Source organism: Macrotis lagotis, chromosome 5 (assembly GCF_037893015.1).
Source record: "Macrotis lagotis isolate mMagLag1 chromosome 5, bilby.v1.9.chrom.fasta, whole genome shotgun sequence".
Taxonomy (NCBI): Eukaryota; Metazoa; Chordata; class Mammalia; order Peramelemorphia; family Peramelidae; genus Macrotis; species Macrotis lagotis.
Genome location: NC_133662.1, coordinates 69,036,113 through 69,054,712, shown reverse-complemented (window position 1 = coordinate 69,054,712; position 18,600 = coordinate 69,036,113). Strand labels below are relative to the sequence as shown.

At 33.4% G+C, this 18,600-nt stretch overlaps 1 protein-coding gene across 5 annotated transcripts in view; it reads left to right on the top strand.

Annotated features, from left to right (window-relative positions):
* Positions 1-18,600, top strand: part of PHIP (PHIP subunit of CUL4-Ring ligase complex) — a 192,520-nt gene that overhangs the window by 154,298 nt on the left and 19,622 nt on the right. For all 5 annotated transcript variants that reach the window (XM_074237360.1, XM_074237361.1, XM_074237359.1 and 2 more), the window contains 8 exons: positions 1,948-2,059; positions 2,209-2,270; positions 7,451-7,606; positions 10,023-10,143; positions 12,231-12,356; positions 14,809-14,878; positions 17,066-17,116; positions 17,977-18,126. In XM_074237360.1, the coding sequence (XP_074093461.1) occupies positions 1,948-2,059; positions 2,209-2,270; positions 7,451-7,606; positions 10,023-10,143; positions 12,231-12,356; positions 14,809-14,878; positions 17,066-17,116; positions 17,977-18,126 (848 nt within the window). The remainder of the gene's footprint in view (positions 1-1,947; positions 2,060-2,208; positions 2,271-7,450; positions 7,607-10,022; positions 10,144-12,230; positions 12,357-14,808; positions 14,879-17,065; positions 17,117-17,976; positions 18,127-18,600) is intronic.

Here is an 18,600-nt window from a genome sequence, read left to right as displayed (position 1 = left end):
AAATGCATAGAAATAATTAATTGAAGAAATAATCATTGCCTGGGTTTAATTTTTATATACAAATTTCAGTTTCTCTCATCAGTTATGCAGAGGTTTTTGTTGAAATTCATTTAGTTGGGCGGCTAGGTGGCACAGTGGATAAAGCACCAGCCCTGGAGTCAGGAGTACCTGGGTTCAAATCCGGTCTCAGACACTTAATAATTACCTAGCTGTGTGGTCTTGGGCAAGCCACTTAACCCCATTGCCTTGCAAAAAACCTAAAAAAAAAAAAAAAAGAAATTCATTTAGTCATTTTTCATCTTTGCATGTTTGCTTTTGCAACAGCAATTTAATTTTTAGATATCTTGTTGATCATGATTTCTCAAATTACAACATACACTTAAGGTTCATCACTACAGTAAATAATCTGTAAAACCATATTTCAAGTGATTTTTCTAATTATTTCAAAGTTTTGGAAGATCTGATTCAATTCTAGTATTGCTGACAAAAATGTCAACCCATTTTTTGACATATTCTTGATTTAAGAGTTTTAATTGTTTTCACCCAATCCCAGTGGATTGTCTTGTGTAACCCTACTTAAGTGACTACAAATCATCTTTAGAAAAGGACATAAAACAGAATTGTGAATGGTCTAATGACTGCTTTTTTTACAGATCATTTTAGTAACTTGGAAATTTTTACCTAGATAAAAAAAATAACAGATATATATGGTCAGCTAACAAACATTTTATGCTAGGCATTGAGACTTTAAAGACAAAGTAGGATATACCTGACCTCAAGAAGATTGCATTTTACTGGGGTATACAATGTATATAGATAACAGTAAACATAGACAAAATAAATGCAAAGTGACTTCAGTGGGAGAAAGAAATCAGGAGTCCTCTTTGAAGGGAATTAAAGATGCCCAAAAAATAAAGTTATGAGGAATGACATTTTGGTCTTGGGGGACAACCATGATAGCAAGTGAGGGAATTTTGTATGCAGTGAACCCAAAGTAGACTCATTTGGTAAATCATACAGTATTTAGGAAGGAAGATGGAGGAAGTGATGTAGCCTAAAAAGATAGAAAGGGGCAAGGTATATTTCAGGCATTACATAGATACAGTAGCATGTGAGGTGATGGAATAATAATGTCCATTGAGCTCAAAAACACTGATTGGCTTTAAAAAACAGTTTAGAGGAGTTTTTGTTTTATCCTAGAGGCAAGAGGGAGTCAGAAGAAATTGACTGGGGGAGGCATGATCAGTTCTATGTTTAATGAAAATTACTTTGGCAGCAGTGTATATAATGGACTGGAATGAAGAAAGGCTTGAGGGAGAAGTGATTGATTACAATAATTTAGGTGAAGGTGTTGAAGGCCTGAACCAAGACTATAAGCTGTACAAGTGGAAAGACGGGATCATAATGCAACAAATGGAGATAGGAACAATAAGATTTGGCATGTCATTAGATAGGTGAGATAAGGGTGTATGAAGAGTAGGGGCTAATGCCAAAGTTTTGCCCATTTTTCTTATTCTTTGTGACCCCATTTGAGTTTTTCTTGGCAAAGATACTGGAGTAGTGTGCCATTTTTCTCCACCGCATTTTTAATTGAGATGAGGAAACTGAAGCAAACAAGTGATTTGCCCAGGGTCCCATAGCTAGTGAGTTGTTTGAGGTGTTGTATCCACTATGCTATTTAGTTGCCCCAATGCCAAAATTGCAAACTGGGGAAACTAGAAGAATTGCACCTTTGACAGAAATAGCATTTAGGAAAATGATGAGTTTGGGAAAGAATGATGATGAATTATGTTTTAGACATATGTTGAGACTATAGGAGCATCTAATTTGATTTTTCCAGCAGACAGTTGAACAACTAATAATTTAAACCTATAAAATGTATTTACTAAAAATGAATTGTAACATGACATTTCTTAGTAATACAATTTCTCTTTGCTTCTTATCCAGGCGATCGTTTCAGGTCAGTTATAGATGATGCTTGGTGGTTTGGAACTATTGAAAGCCAAGAACCTCTTCAGCCTGAATATCCTGACAGTTTATTTCAGTGTTACAATGTCTGGTAAATATCTTTATGCTAGTTTTTTGTGTTTTTTCTTTCACCTAATTCCTTCAAAATTTTCCTTTTACCTTATTTTGGTAAATTACATTTTTTATTCATTCAATAATTATTTTATTTGGAATTCTAATGCAATATTTTCTTTATTCAAGCTGGGATAATGGAGACACAGAAAAGATGAGTCCTTGGGATATGGAACTTATTCCTAATAATGGTATGTGTATTTGTAGATTATACACTATATAACTGTGAATTAACTTAATATTAGAAACAAATAGTCATCATTATGGAATGAGAGCTGTTTGTTTGTTTTTTCCCCCCAAGGCAGTGGGGTTAAGTGACTTGCCCAAAGTCACACAGCTAGGTAATTATTAAATGTCTGGGGCCGGATTTGAACTGAGGTCCTCCTGACTCCAGGGCCAGTGCTCTATCCACTGCGCTCTTAAATGGGAATAATAATATTGCCTTATTTTACACAGGATTGTTCTAAGCATTACATAAGACAGTGTATATGCATAATACCTGGGGAAACTTTAAGCACTATATAAATGAGAGGTTTTCTTTTTTCCAAGATTTATGAAAGTATAGGGAATGCCTGGTGAAGAAATGTCATTCCCCCAGGTACAGATGACCTACATAGATGCTTACTGAGTGATTGATTGATTGATTCTGATGATGAAATTTTACATTCAAGATCATGGACAAAAGCCTATGCAATGGATGCAAAGCATCAAGTTTATATAATGAATTGGCTAATAATCCAGTGTGGATGGAATGTAAAACTCCTGAAAGAGTCATTTGAAATAAAGGAAAGATAAAAGGAAACGAAGTTAGAGATGGTCTACATGCTTAGCTAAGAAAAATTATGTTTTATTCTAGAAGTGATGGGGAATTTGTAAAAGTTTTTGAGCAGCTAAGTGACTGGGCAAAGCTTCATTTTTAGAGTATCTGTTTGTCTTTGATGAAATTGGATTAGGGAAAAAAGAGGATGGAAATAAAGATACCAATAAGGAGATACAGTATCTCAGGCAAGAGATGATAACAGCTTAAAATGGAGTAATGGCTATCTCTAGGAAAAAAGGAAAAGTGAAAAAAAATTGTAGAGGTAAATACAAGATTTGGCTATGGGGGGATAGGGTGGAAGGGGTAGGAAATCTTAATCTAATGGATAAAAAGGTATGCAAATGACTGTTTAAAAAAGTATAATTAGATTAAATAGGAAATAATTAACAGGGAAGATGATAGAATTAGAAGAACTTGGACTATGAGGAAAATTCAAATTGAGAGATTAGAGGGGCAGTTAGGTGATAGAGCACCAGCCCTGGAGTCAGGAGTACCTGAGTTCAAATCCTGCCTTGGGCAAGCCACTTAACCCCATTGCCTTGCAAAAACTTAAAAAAAAAAAAAAAAAAATTGAGAAATTAGAAGGATATAGAAAGTGTGAATATAGATTATTATTCTAGGAGTTTGGCAGTGAAAAGGACAAAAGATAATAATATAACTTCAGGAGATAACAGGGTCATCTGGGATTTTCTTAACTTTGGTTTAATCATGAGCATATTTATAGAGATCAGGGAAAGATAAGTAGAAAGGAAAGAGTTTGAGAAAAGATTCAAGAAACATAATTTCTGTGGGATTGAATAATTTTAAGTAATTACAGCATTTTAATAAAAGGGTGGTCTTTTGGCCATTTATCTCTTTACACTAAAGAAAAGATTTTGTGGCTTCATTGCTTTGCTTATATGTTATTTTGGAATATCAAAAAAAAATGGTGATCAACCTTTGACTGTTTAACAGTGAGAGGCTGGACTTAAACTCTATCATCCACTTCTAATTTCTCCCTCCCTCCTCTTGTGTAGTCTATTCAAAGATTTTATGCTTCCACCTAAGCCTGAACAGAACCCAATGGATGCCTGCAACTAGGTGGAATCTGGACAGAGGGAGAAGGTTAGCTCAATCTTCAGAGACAGAAGTCTTGAAATGAGAATTTTAGAAAGGAGGAACACTGAATCTCCCCAAACCATTTGGTTGTAAATAATCTTCTCTCAGTAAATTGATGGTACAAGCTCCTGAATTAAAGGACTTGTCATTGGCAAAGAAGAAGAATGCCTCTTCTTTAGAGACTAGTGTAGAGAATATAGTACAAATATAGTGGGCAGCTAAATGGCACAGTGGTTAGAGTGCCAACCCTGAAATTAGGACCTGAGTTCAGATCCAACTTTAAGCAAGTCACTTAATCCTGATTGCCTAACATCCAGGGTCATTTCCAGTTGTCCTTATTCATATCTGGCCACTAGAGTTAGATGACTCCAGAAGAGAAAGTGATGTTCAGTGACTTAGCACAGCAATCCCTCACTTAAATCCACTTCATTTGCATGTCACAGAATCACCCACCTGATGTCATAGTTGTCTTTGAGAATGAAAGACAACATCATCAGAGATGGAGAACATTAATGGAGAAGGAGATATATATATATATATAGATATAGATATCTATATCTATATATAGAGAGAGATAGATAGATAGATAGATAGATAGATAGATAGATAGATAGATAGATAGATATGGGGATGAAGTTGATAGAGCTCAATACAGAGGGTTGTATTGAGGGCTTGAAGAAAAAAGTTTGCAACAGTCACTTAAGGGGAAGTAGGATAAGAGAGTCAAGGAAGAATAAAGGTTTTGCTGTGCAGCACCAGGTAACATCCCTTTGAGATTAGATAAACACTACATATGATGGCTTGAGGTCTTTCAATATTATTCAGTTTAAGTTTGCCAAGGCAAAGCGGTAGCTAGGATAAGGAGGGTGGAGTCAAGGATGAAAACTAAGAGCACAGGCCCTGGAGTGAGGGCAGTGCAACCAGAGAAAGGGTTAGGAGAAAGTGACAAAGTGACACCTGTGTCTCCATTTGAGCATTCTGGAGACCACTCAGCTAAGTTATTGTTTTGTGTTTTTTGTTGTTGTTGTTTTATTCTTAGATTTACTTGCTTAGAATTCATTGGAATATAAGAAAGGAAAACGAATTTCAGTTGTGTGCAAATTGGGCCAGTTCACAAATGTGTTTGGGAAAGAAAAAGACTCTTTAATCCTACAAACTAAACCATATTGCATTCTAAATTCAGTAAAAATAATTTAATTGTAATTTTTAAAAAATAAATCATTAAAAAGAGCAGCATTTTTTCTGTTACCAAAAGTGCAAGATATTTTCTTTTGTCATTTTCAAATCAGAAATTAAACTGAAGCCACTTGGACCTTTTGCATAATTTATGTCAATACTGGCCTAAAATCACTTGAAGCCCATGGGTTCAAAAATGGCCTCTTTTTATCTGCTTAAAAAAAAAATCTAGGAGAGGAAAACCCTCAGTGTTTGTGACCAGAAAAGAAGCAATTGCTATGTTTTTTTGCTTTGTTTTTGTTTTTTAGGTTTTTGCAAGGCAAATGGGGTTAAGTGGCTTGCCCAAAGCCACACAGCTAGGTAATTATTAAGTGTCTGAGGTTGGATTTGAACTCAGGTCCTCCTGACTCCAGGGCCAGTGCTCTATCTACTGCGCCACCTAGCAACCCCTATGCTATGTTTTATTGTTTGTTCTTCCTTCTTGAAGAAGGCCATGACATCAAACGGACTATGCCATGATGTGCAAACGAATTGGATTTAAATGAGGGAGGTCTGTGCAAAGTCACCAGCCTCATTTTCTTCATTCACTCTGAGCCAACACAACCCAAACAGGCTTGACTTGGGTCAAGCAATAAGAGCTAAAGTGATTTGGGTTTAAGGCTTAGTAAAGTAGCTTCATTTGGATCCCATTGGACTTTGTCCAAATGTGGTTTAACAGAGATCTTTTTTAAGAAATTTATATTCCTTTGGCAAGAGCAACCACTCAAATTTATGATTTCCCATGTGGAGGGAGGGAAAGAGGGACAGGACAGGGCAGGAAGGAGCAGTTCTCAAAGGATGAGAGGGCTAAGCCATTTGGAAAATGCTCCAATTTACTAATAAGAAAAATGAAAATTAAAAGAAACTTTGAACTTCATATGACTGGCAAGCATGACCCCCCAAAAAATGGTAATTGTTGGAGGAACTGTAAGAAAACAGGCATATTAATGCACTGTTGGTAAAGTTATGACCCAAACATTCTGAAAAGCAATATGGAATTATGTTCAAAAAGTCTCATAAATCTATATATATCCCTTGATCTAGCTTATCCCTCAATGATCAAAAAAAAATGACCAATATCCAGTTCAATCATTAAGTATTTACTAAGCTTCTACTATGTTCCAGGAACTGTGCCTAAGCACTAGGGATAGAATTAATAGACAGTCTTCTGTCCATAAGAAGTTTATAGTTAAAAGGATCCAACATAAAAAAGAAGGAATGAAAAGTGGGGATGAGGAGAGAAAACCAAGGAGGTATTCAGAATGTGGGCGTCTTGTCCTGTGGAGTTGAAACCAGGCAGAGTAGCAGGTGCAAAGTGAAATGAGCCGAGTACATTTTCTGTTCACTATAAAAGAAGGCATTGAGCAGTTCAGTGCTCTGCCCTCCAATCAAAGGGAATAGGAGGCTGAGGGAGATGTTGGCAATTAAGGCTTGAATTTAGGAGCAGGTGGTGAAATTAGAAGTGAAGACCTCAACCTGGGAGGGACATCTTATTCAATGAGTTGGGGGGGGGGGAAGTGGGTATATTTTCAAAAAATATTTATAGTAGTGCTTTATTATTCTTCTATAAGAAATAAGAATTTCGGAAAATCCTAGGACTTCTATGAACTGATTTAGAATGAATAGAACCTGAAAAATAATTTGTTCAGTAACAACATGAATGATTGAATGAATGAAAAAAGCAGTGGGAGATCCTGACCTTTTTAAGAAAAGGTTTCCCCAGATCTCAGTCTGTCTGAGACAAAAATTATTCAGTAATTAAGGTTGGGATTTTTCAGGACATTGAGACTTTGCAGATGGAATAAGGCTAGGCTGAATCTTAGGAGGTAGGTGCAGGGCAGATTGTGTAAGATCTAGTAGTTTTCTATTGAAATATAGTTGGTCACTTTATTCTTATCCAAGGCCTTCATAGAGCAAGTTGCAATCATACCCATTTTGAGTAGGAATTTAATTCACTTGGGGAAATAATGATTTCAATTATTTTACTAATAAATTTTAAAATTCTAATGTGATTCTAAATGCTGTATCATTTTTCTTAACATTCACACTTGCAATTAACTAATAGAGAATTATTTTCAGTTTAAATTTTTTGGAGTATAAAATGAAGCTATCATTGATAAAATTTTAAATTTTTTTCCACAGAATTTCAAACTAAAATAGTTGTCTTAAGGAATTTCTATGTATTTTTGTTAATTTTCTTAAAGAATTTTCTCAGATTTTCTTTTTGATGAATTCCAGCTGTATTTCCTGAAGAGCTAGGAACAAGTGTTCCTTTAACTGATGTTGAATGTAGAACACTGATCTATAAACCTCTGGATGGAGAATGGGGTTCTAATCCCAGGGATGAAGAATGTGAAAGAATTATCACAGGAATAAACCAGCTCATGACACTAGGTAAGACTTAAAAAAGAGGAAACAGATGATGCACAAAGAGAAAATTTGAGCAGAAATAAAATTGAGTTATACATAATCTTCATAGGGGACTTTGGTTCCAACTATAATGTCTCTTTCAAAGTAGCTATCCAGAGAAGGACTAATTTGTTTTAATGTATAAACTTCATTTGATTAAGAATATTAATCAAGTGTTACTTATTTCCCCCAATCCAGTTTTTCCTAGTATAATTATTCACAACTACTTAACCAGGTCATTTGTGATAGGCTTTTTGAGGCAATCTTATTTATATATAATTCAGTTTTTTAAAGAGAAAAAAATGAATTTATTGCATTGGATTGACAACATAAGGAAATTTGGTGGGATTTAATTTTCCTGAAGTCAAATTTTTTTTATAAATTGAAATATAACCTTTTTCTTTATTAATTTAATGTTTAAATGCATTAAACTGGCAAGAACATCATCAGTAGTACTGAGTTCCAATTTTTTTCCTCCTTCCCAAACTTATCTTTTTTCCTAAACAAGTATTTAAAATCTACAAAATGATTTTTGATGGTGTATGCAAAAACAAATAGATTTTTTTGTTTTGTTTTTGCTAGGCATTGGGGTAGGTAATTATTAAGTGTCTGAGGCCGGATTTGAACTCAGGTACTCCTGACTCCAGGGCCGGTGCTCTGTCCACTGTGCCACCTAGCCACCCCCCAAAAACAAATAGATTTAAAAGATAGATCCGGACATACCAGAATTGGTTCAGTTGGCTGGTAAATCTGGAAAGAGTCAGTTTTGCCACCAAATAACTTCTCTACCCAAAACCTATACTAGTTTGTGTCTGCTCTCAAGACTTGCCATAACTTTCTTCTATACAATGTTTCATTGATGATCTGGTGCAATCCACTTACACTTAACATCTACTTGACTTTCCCCATATGACCAAACTCAGATATAATGTTGCTATCTTCCATTTTGGTCCTGAGAGATATACTTCTTCCTCTAAAGAAAAGGAAGACTATTGGAGTGAAATATTGCCATGTTATTTTTTATGTTTTTTTCTTATATGAATTCTTTAAAATCCTTTTCATTGTTATGAGAAAGAATTCCTTGATGAGATATATTAGGGAAATTTTTCAGAGGTTTTTAAAAAAGGGTATCTTATCCACTGGAAATAAATATCAAATAATGGAGTTAGTCTTTAATCTTGAAGGGTCCTTCTAAGCTCCAACCTTTGTGCCTTAAATGACAGCAACTTTGCTTTCATGTATTAGGAATTTTTTTTCATTAAATTATTGTTAAATGATTCATTATTTTCATTCATATCATCTAATAGGTCCAAAAGAAAATGGTGGTTTTCTGTTATGTCTCTATTGTTTACAGATTTTATCTTTTGGTACTATAGCAAGTATATATGGATTAACAGTGAAACACATAAAGCCATTGTTAAACTCTTGCTCTTGATAGGCCTTTCAAACCTCCTTTTTTCTCTTGTAACATTTTTATGATATTATCTTTTATACAGTTTCTCAAGTGTAATTTTTGGTTGGAAATTGCTCCAACCTATTCATCTTTACTACATGTTTTTACATCTCCCTATGAGTGATCTGCAACTTCATTTATTTGTAGACTATTGTTTTCCATGCTGCAGGTGGATAATGAAGAAGAGGAAAATGTAACAATGCTTTTAATGGCATCAAGATTCTTCTAAAATAATACCCATCTTTTTTAAAAATTAATATTGTACCAGGGATTCTTTCTTACTGTAGAGTATGGAATAACAGAGAAAAATAATACAGGATGGTAATGATAATTTAATAAAAGTTTCATAGTGATTTTGGCAAAAAAAATTAAATTGTTAAAGGTATATGCTCAGTGATCTCTATGTATTAATTTTTTAGTAATGTATGTCAATGGACATAAGTAATGTAGAAATCCTCTGATAGCTGCTGGCTTTAGTAGGCATGATCTTGGGATTAGGAAGACTTGGATTCAAGTTCTACCTTAGTCACATTTTGTCTGACTCACCATGAGCAAGTTACTTAACATCTCAGTGCCACAAGAACTCTGGGACTATAAATTGCAGGTGAATTGTTGAACTACTAGATTAGTAGGAATTCCCCACCACTGGGGAATTTACATATCTGAACACTACCTCCCACTAACTACCACCTAAAAAGGGGGGAAAGAGGAGTCTTTAACATTATATTGTTAACCTTGATAAATCAAATAATGTAGTACTTGAGTTAATTTCAAAATATTAATGTAGTAATAATAAAAAAAATTTCTCTTTACATAAATTTAGCTGTGATTTTATAATTAGTTTGTAATACCACTAGAGCTAAGATGGTTTTGAAAACGCAAAAGATCTTAGTTTAAAAGTGTGGTTTTTTTTTAATATATAAACTTTTTTTTCCTTCTTTAATTTAGATATTGCTTCTGCATTTGTGGCCCCTGTGGATCTACAAGCATATCCCATGTATTGCACTGTAGTGGCATATCCTACTGATCTCAGTACAATTAAACAAAGACTGGAAAGCAGGTTTTACAGGTTAGAACTAAGTTACATAGTTACAACTGGAGAAGGTAGCAGGGGAGAGGGGAGGGCAGAATTATTACTAATTGGTCTTTTTAATTTAAAAATTTAGAAAATTTTTGAGTACAGTACTTTTATTATTTCCTAATCTGATTTGATACCCACTTAATTATTCTATACAATAGAGTTTTCTTAGGGAACGGGGAGAATTTAAAGTAAAGTAAAAGTTATTTAATTTTTAAAGCATCATTTTTTTAAAATATGAGGTTGCTTTTAGTCATGCAATCTTGAAAACTGATGACAAAGTAATTCTTCTGTGTCATTCTTTGGTACTACAAATATTTGAAAACATTCAGAAGGTTTTTGAAAATCATGTAAAACTTTCATACTAATTTTAGTTTCAAATATTCATAAATCCCCCCCTTTCCCCCCCATATTCTAACTTTAAATAGTTTACATTTTTTTCTAAAGAAACATTGCTTGGATTAGTTATTTCTCTATAACTGAATATCTGTGTAGATAAAGATATATGTTCAGAAAAATAAGTTATTTGAGAAAAAACACATTATTTAATTTTAACCTTTGGCTTTGTAGCTTTGACAGACTTCTTTACCTGCTTACAATAACTTTTTTTCTTAGTTCTAAAAAGATTTTTTATTTCAACCAATAAATTTTGTTAAAAATGCATAGCATATTTCTTTACTTTTTAAAAAAATTCAAAGAGCTGTTTGCTCATGTTTCTTTACATACCAACAGCTGTGAGCCTCTTACTTATCTTTTTTTTTTCCCATTGCCTCTGAAGATTTTACTCTTTTACATTGCATATCCTACTGTCATCCTGGACTCCCACCATTGTTTTTTGGTCCTTCTCCCAAAACCATCATTATTTCATATTTTGAGTGTCATGTGGAAGTTATAAGAATTCTAAATAGAATAATAATAGTATTTTGGATTTTTTTGTGTGTATGGTGAAAAGTACATTTCTAAGGTATAATTTGAGATGCCTTAAAAAATCGTCTCCCCCTCCCCAAGGGTAAAATAGAATTTTTTCTTACTAGGTTGGAAACCCATCCACCACTTATTACATTGTTTCTATGAGAAGCTGCATTCTGATTTCCAAAAGTAACTTTAAAATCAAATTTTGAAAGGTAATCATCCCAGGGCAGCTAGATGGTGCAATGGATAGAGCACCAACCCTGGAATCAGGAGGTCCTGAGTTCAAATGTGACTATGTGACCTTGCACAAATCACATAAAAACCCCATTGCCTTAAATTAAAAAAAATTTTTTTAAAGATGAACATCCCTCATATATCATTATAATTTAACATTTTCTTAAAAGCATAAGGTTTTTATAATAAAATATCTATTTTTGTGTGTTGTGCTATAAATATAGTGATGCCATCAGGTCATTAAGATGTATTATAATTCATTTCTTCTATATTCCATGACACTCAGACACCTGTACTTTTTTTTATTTTATTTTTTAGTAGTTTTTTCTCTTCCTTCCAACCTTTTCCTGAACTCTTCACCTCATTGCTTTTGTCAGTGTGTCTTGCTGTCATAAGTTATATAAACTTGTTTAGGTTTAGGAACCTTTATTTGGTCTTACCTCTGATCAATGGTAAAATGTATAGTTGGATTTGTTTTTTTTTTTTTCTTAAAATCTATTTGCCTTCAGTAACACATTTTTTTTATTTGCTTCTGATGTGTGACTGTATTCCATATTATTATGACTCCTAGAAGTCTTTTGAAGTAAAGTGGTGGGAAGAAACTTTATGGGAGTTTGCTTTGTAAAGGTTTAGTTTTCATTCTTCGACTGGATTTGTTTACAGAATATTTCCTGAACAAATCTCTAGAATTATATTTCAGTCATAGAATTTGAACCATTAGAAGTAATCTTCCATCAAAATTTGTTTTAGTTTTCAGAACATAAGCATATGTCCTTTAGTTGGGATTTCACAGTAAACATATATATATATATATATATATATATAATTTTATCTTCTTTCATTTTAAGGTTAGAAGCAAAAATGATGAGACCTGATTTTAATTTCTGTGTACATTTTAAAAATAAATGATTTCTTGTATCTTTCCCCCAAAGGCGGGTTTCATCTCTGATGTGGGAAGTTCGCTATATAGAGCATAATACACGTACTTTTAATGAGCCTGGAAGCCCTATTGTGAAATCTGCCAAATTTGTCACTGATCTTCTTCTACATTTTATAAAGTAAGTTCATGAATGTGATTTTTTAAATTATTTTAACAACAGTTGATAATGCTAAATAATATAGAGTCATTACTAATATAAATAATATTATATAACTCATATAGGGAGCACAATTGATCATGCATTTAGACTTGGAGAGGATCTTAAAGACATCTGGTTCAACTCAATATCTTTGTATGAAGAAGAGTAAATACATGGTTATTATGTAATCTTAATTATAAAATCTCATCACCAATAACATTAATATTTGTATTCCCCACACCTGCTACAGTATATATTTAGTTAATAAATACAAGTATGGGTCTAATATAACAGATGATAATTAGCCTTTTGGAGTAGTATAAATTAAACATTCTAAAATGCTATAGTCACAGACCACAACTTCTTCCTTTTTAATTCCCCAGTGTTTTTACATAGTTTTTCTGGTGTCATTTTCATAGATATAAATTAAATAATGCAATATAAATTAAGTACTTCCTTATATGCATGATGCTAGATTGGGGGGCCCCTGAAAGAAGGAAGCAATCCCTGTTTGTTAAGGAATTTATATTTTACCTATAAAAAAAGGTATACAGCATAAATATAAAATTGGTGTATGCAAAGCAAATAATTATGAAGTAGTTAAGAGGATGGTACGGTACTAATAGAGGAAACAGAAGAGATTTCATGCAGAAAGTGGTGCTTGGAATCATCTTAAAGGAAAAATGAAGACTCTTAGAAAGTTAGAAGTAAGGAAGGGGAACATTGGAGGTGGAGTGACCAGTATAAAGACTTAGACAGGAAATAGTGTCATGTCTGAGAAGCAGATTAGAAGCCCAATTTGTCCACCTCACAGATTTTAGGAGGGGGAGTAATAACCATTGAAACTTTTGGAAAGCTAGACTAGGGCCAAGTTTTTGAAGTACTTTAAAACTAAGCAAAGGACTTCGTCTCTAATCCATACAGACAGAATCACAGGTTCTTGAGATACTGCTGTCACAGAATCAATTATTGGAAACAGTATCTGTATATAAACATTTATACTCCAAGGTAGTATATGCTAATTTTCATGCAAGAGAACTCAGGGATTCTGTGATGGGGGAAAAAATCCTCTAGCTGGAATATCAAGAAAAATTCAATGGAAAGGAAAGCATTTAAGCTGTCTTGTTTAGTGGAGGAGGATTACAAGAGAGAGGAAGAGTATTCTGATTTGAGAAACCATCAAGGACAAAACCAAAGAAATTATTAGTTCAGTTTTTGCAGGAATTTAGGATATGTATAGGTGATAAGTGAAATGCAAATATAAAAGGAAGGTTACAGTTTCCAAATAGAGTTAAAATTCATTTTGCTAGAGAACAGAAAGCAATTGAAGATTTTTCAGCAAGGAAATGCTATAATCAGAAATTTAGAGAAATGATTATTGACAGATCCCCATAGCCTAGATTTTCAGGAAGAAAGACCTCAGGTAGGGAGTACAATAAAAAGTCTTATATACACGTACTTTTAGTACGTGTTATTAGTTAATTAGATTAGTTAATCCAGTTCCTTTGGGTCTGATTTTATTGGATAGTGCCAGTGACAGTAGAAAGAGCCATGAAAGAACTATTTCAAGGCTAGAATTATCTAAACTTTTTGTCTAGATATTAGAGGATCTGGTAGAAAGTAGAGTTCTTGGACTTGGAATCTGGTTTACTAGGAAAAATTGCAAAGGCAAGGGAGAAGAAAAATTTTATCTCAAGCATATTCGGTTCAAGGTATAAACAAGACAGCTGAGTAAAAAGAAGTTTAAGCATGTGTGAGATGGCTTTGAAAGAAAAATATCTGAATAAGAGTGATAGATTAAGTTGCTGGAAGGGATAGCATTACTGAGCAAAAAATAATCATAATGATAATTTAAAAATAGAATAATAAAGAATGGTTGAGGTAATTTACCTCAAATAACATCAGTCTTCTCAAATTTGAAAACTAGGTGTTTACTAAGGTGCTAGCTAGGATAAATAATACATTTCTGGGTATCAGGTAGTTTCTTGTCTACTTACGAAAGTTAAAGAATTTAAAGAAATGAAAATTGAGGAATGTTATTCTAACAGTGGATGAGATTTGTATCGTTGAAGGAGGGGAACATTTTGGGGGGAAAGGAATAACAAGAGCCAAAGCCTCAGATCAATGCTTATAATATATTCAGGGGAACATAAATCTTTGGAAAGATAGATCTGGTTGAAAATTGAAGGTCTTGAATCTTAAGGTAAAGCACATATTTGCTTATATGTTTAATGTCTATGGTGAGAAAATTTTCCAAAAATTTTTGGGATTTTGTAACCTCCCAAAATTTTGATGTGCTAATGTAAATAATATAGAAAATACATCTTAATAAAAAAAATTATTTTAGCTCTCAGGATTCAATTTATGTTTTATTTGTTAAAAAAAAGTTTTGATACTACAAGCCTTTGTATTAACATTTCTCATTATATAGAGATCAGACTTGCTATAACATAATTCCACTCTACAATACAATGAAGAAGAAAGTCCTGTCGGATTCAGAGGTAAAGATTTTATTGTCATTAGAGTTTAATCAGTAAGCCAAAATAGACCCCATATATTTTAGAGATTTATTAATATCTTTAAACAATACAAACTTCTTAATGAACAGAAATGTTGTATAGTGGCAAATAAGTATTTATTATCTTTTTTAGGTGTACCTGGCAATGTGCTAAGAGCTGAGGATATTAAAGACAAAAGTAGTGTGATCATTCTAGTGTAAAATGTCTGTAGAAAGGTACATAAAAGACATGAACAGAATAGATGGAAAGTAATCTTAGGGCAGGTACTAGAGGTGGGAGGGAGCAAGAAAAGCTTCCTGTTGAAGTTATTATTTGAGTTGTCTTAATGGATGTATGAGAAGGGAGAGCATTCCAGCTTTGAGGTTTGGCCATTACAAATGTATAGAGTCAGGAAGAGAAATATTTAAGAAATGACAGCTGGTCATGGTTGCCACAGAATGCAAGGTGGAGAGTCAGTTGTAAGAATATTGGAAATATAGGAGGGGGTTAGGTTAAGAAAAACTTTTTAAAATCCATCAGTTTTTTATATTTGATTCTAGAGATAATAGGGAACCACTGGAGTTTATTGAGTAGGAAGGTGATATTCTCAGACCTACAATTTAGGAAAAGCAGATAAGGGTGAATTAGAATAGAGAAAGACTTTTGAGACAGGCAGATCAATTAAAAGAATTCAAGCACGAAAAATTATACTAGAACAATTGGTATGAACTTAGAAGATGTGAGAGATACTGTCGTAGTAAAGGCAAGCTCTGACAAACAGATTGCTGATGTAGGGATGAATGGAGTTAAAATTAAGTTCTGGACCTAGATAACTAAGAGGATAATGGTGCCCACAGTAGTAATGAGAAATGGAGAAATGAGTAGAGGATGGATGAATTCTCCTTTGGACATATTCCTGAGTTTTAGATGATTATAGAATACGGAAATTTAGGATGTCTAAATGATATAAGAGCAAACTCAGCAGATAATATATAGAGCTGGGTATCATTTACCTAGATATGACAGTTGAATCTATAGGAGCTGAAGTATATGGAGGAAAAAAGATAAGAGGGCCCAGGATAAAACCTTGGGAGATATCCCTGGTTACTGAGCATTACCTGGACAAAAACCAAAAAAGGAGAAAAGTAGCAGTCAGAGAGAAACTGCACCAAGAGAGCGCATTTTTATGAAAACCTAGGTAAAGAGTAGTTGTTTTGAGGTTTAGAGAGATGAAGAGGAATAGGGATTGAAAAAATTTTGGTAATTTAAAACTCATTAGTAATTTTAGAGAGCAGTTTCAGTTATATGATGAGCCTGTTAAGCAGAAGATTTAAAAATGAGTTTAAGGCAGCTTGGTGGCATTGGCCCTGAATCAGGAGGGTCTGAGTTCAAATCTAACCTTAGCTTAATAATTACCTAGCTGTGTAACCTTGGGCAAGTCACTTAACCCCATTGCCTTGCAAAAATCAAAAAGAAAAAATGAGTGAAGAGACAAGGAGGAGAAAGCACCTAGTATATAGATTGCATTCCCAAAGAGTTGAGCCACAAGTTGGATGGATCGAGTGAGGTTTAAGAATGGCAGAGACCTGAGCATGTTTGTGGGTAGCGGGGAATGAATAGTATTGAGAGTACGTGTTGAGTAGTTTACTTGGTAAAAAGGAGCCACCTCTTCCTGTGAATCAGAGGTGAGACAAGATGTGTAGTGATAAGATGAAAATGAGTAGGGGAGAAGCAGCAACTCTTATTGGATAACCTCAGGGTTTTTTGGGGGGGGGGGCTCTAAAATAAGATCTGTCCTCAGTTTAGAGGGTGGAATAAAGGAAGAGCTATGGGAAACAGGAGAGGATGAAAGGTTTGGAATGGCTATTGTATTATGTATTTATGTGCTAAATTATGTATTATAAACTTCTATTTCAGTGGGATAACAATTGAATTAGAAAGGTATAAAAATTGCTACAGTGAGAGTCCTGTTGAAATTGTGTAACAAATTTATAGTTGATACAGTCAGCAAGATTTTTATAAATTTTATAAATTTTCAGATATTCTCGTATTTTCTAGGCATTCCAAAGTAAAAGGGGATGGGAGGGTGGGAACTGCATATAGTTAAATATAATGTAAGTATAATATAATGTAAGATAAGAAACATTATTTGCCAATATTGTATGAAACTCATAAATTCTTGCTTCAAAGGAAGAAGAGAAAGATGCTGATTTGCCAGGAACTTCTACTCGTAAAAGAAAGGTAATTTATTTTGTATTGTTTTACTTGACTGATTTTTACCATTAATCTTACCCAAAGAAGGTAATGTATTTGTATATTTATGTAAATAAAGAACATTTAAAACAATCTTTTTTATAACAAGCTTTAGTTAATCTTTGAAAAAGATTATATAGTTTTGCTAAAAGGTCAGATTTATAATATATAATTTATAAAAATTAGGGGTAAAATCAGTTATTTGAGCATTTACTATGCAACAAAATATTATAAAGCAAAGCAGCTCCTGCCCTGACAGTGTTGCCTTTCTAAATGGGAGAGGAGAGAGGTAATTAAAGATATATCAGATAGATAAAATCTAGTTGTAGAGTAGGAGTTCTTAACTTTTATTGTATCATGGACTGCTTTAGAAGTGTGGTTAAGTCTGTGCTGCCCATCATAGAATAATATATTTAAATTTTGTTTTTGTTTTTGTTTTTGCAAGGCAAATGGGGTTAAGTGGCTTGCCCAAGGCCACACAGCTAGGTAATTATTAAGTGTCTGAGACCGGATTTGAACCCAGGTACTCCTGACTCCAAGGCCGGTGCTTTATCCACTGCACCACCTAGCCGCCCCTAAATATGATTTTAAAATGCATTAGGCTATAAGGTAAATTGGTTACATTGAAACGCAGTTATCAAGAAAGAAATTTTAATTTGTGTTCTAGTTTTGATAACATAGAGTTTTAGGTGTTTATGGAACATTCAATTTAACATGTCCAATAGTCAGACCAGAACCCAAGGTGGAAAATGTTTTATCATTGTTTAAGTATTATTTTTTTATTCTTGATCAGGTTTTAAAACTATAAAATTGTATTGAATGAATATATTTGAATTTATGATTTTTAGGACCACCAGCCCAGAAGACGTTTACGCAATAGAGCTCAATCTTATGATACCCAGGCCTGGAAGAATCAGTGCCAAGAATTATTAAACCTCATATTTCAATGTGAAGATTCTGAACCATTCCGCCAGCCAGTGGATCTCCTTGAATATCCAGTGAGTGATATATTTTGTTTTCAGTATAAATGTTCACTGAAGATGAGGTTACATTCAAAAACTATGGTTGGGCCATGTTTTTATGAAGAATTTTATTCTTAAATGCATTTCATAAATAATATTTTGACTATTTTGTATGAAACAAATTTTCATTATTGAAAGATCTTTTAGTAAAAGATTTTAATCATTAGAAAGTTAGATAAATTCGTAGAGTATATTGTGAAACAGTTGAGGAAACCCATATTTCACATCTTTCTTCTTGCCTCTAAGAAATATAACTTGATAAGCTAAGTTTAGTTTAAGGCAGTTTATTTCATTCCTTTATTTGAAGGCATCTCTTCTTGAAAAAAGCACTTTTGGGGTGCTAGTCTATATTTACTATAAAATGAAAAGAAATAGAATGTGGACTACTTTAACAGTAGCAGAATACATTAAATATTTTTTGCTATTAAAAATTTATTTGGAACCCTGTCC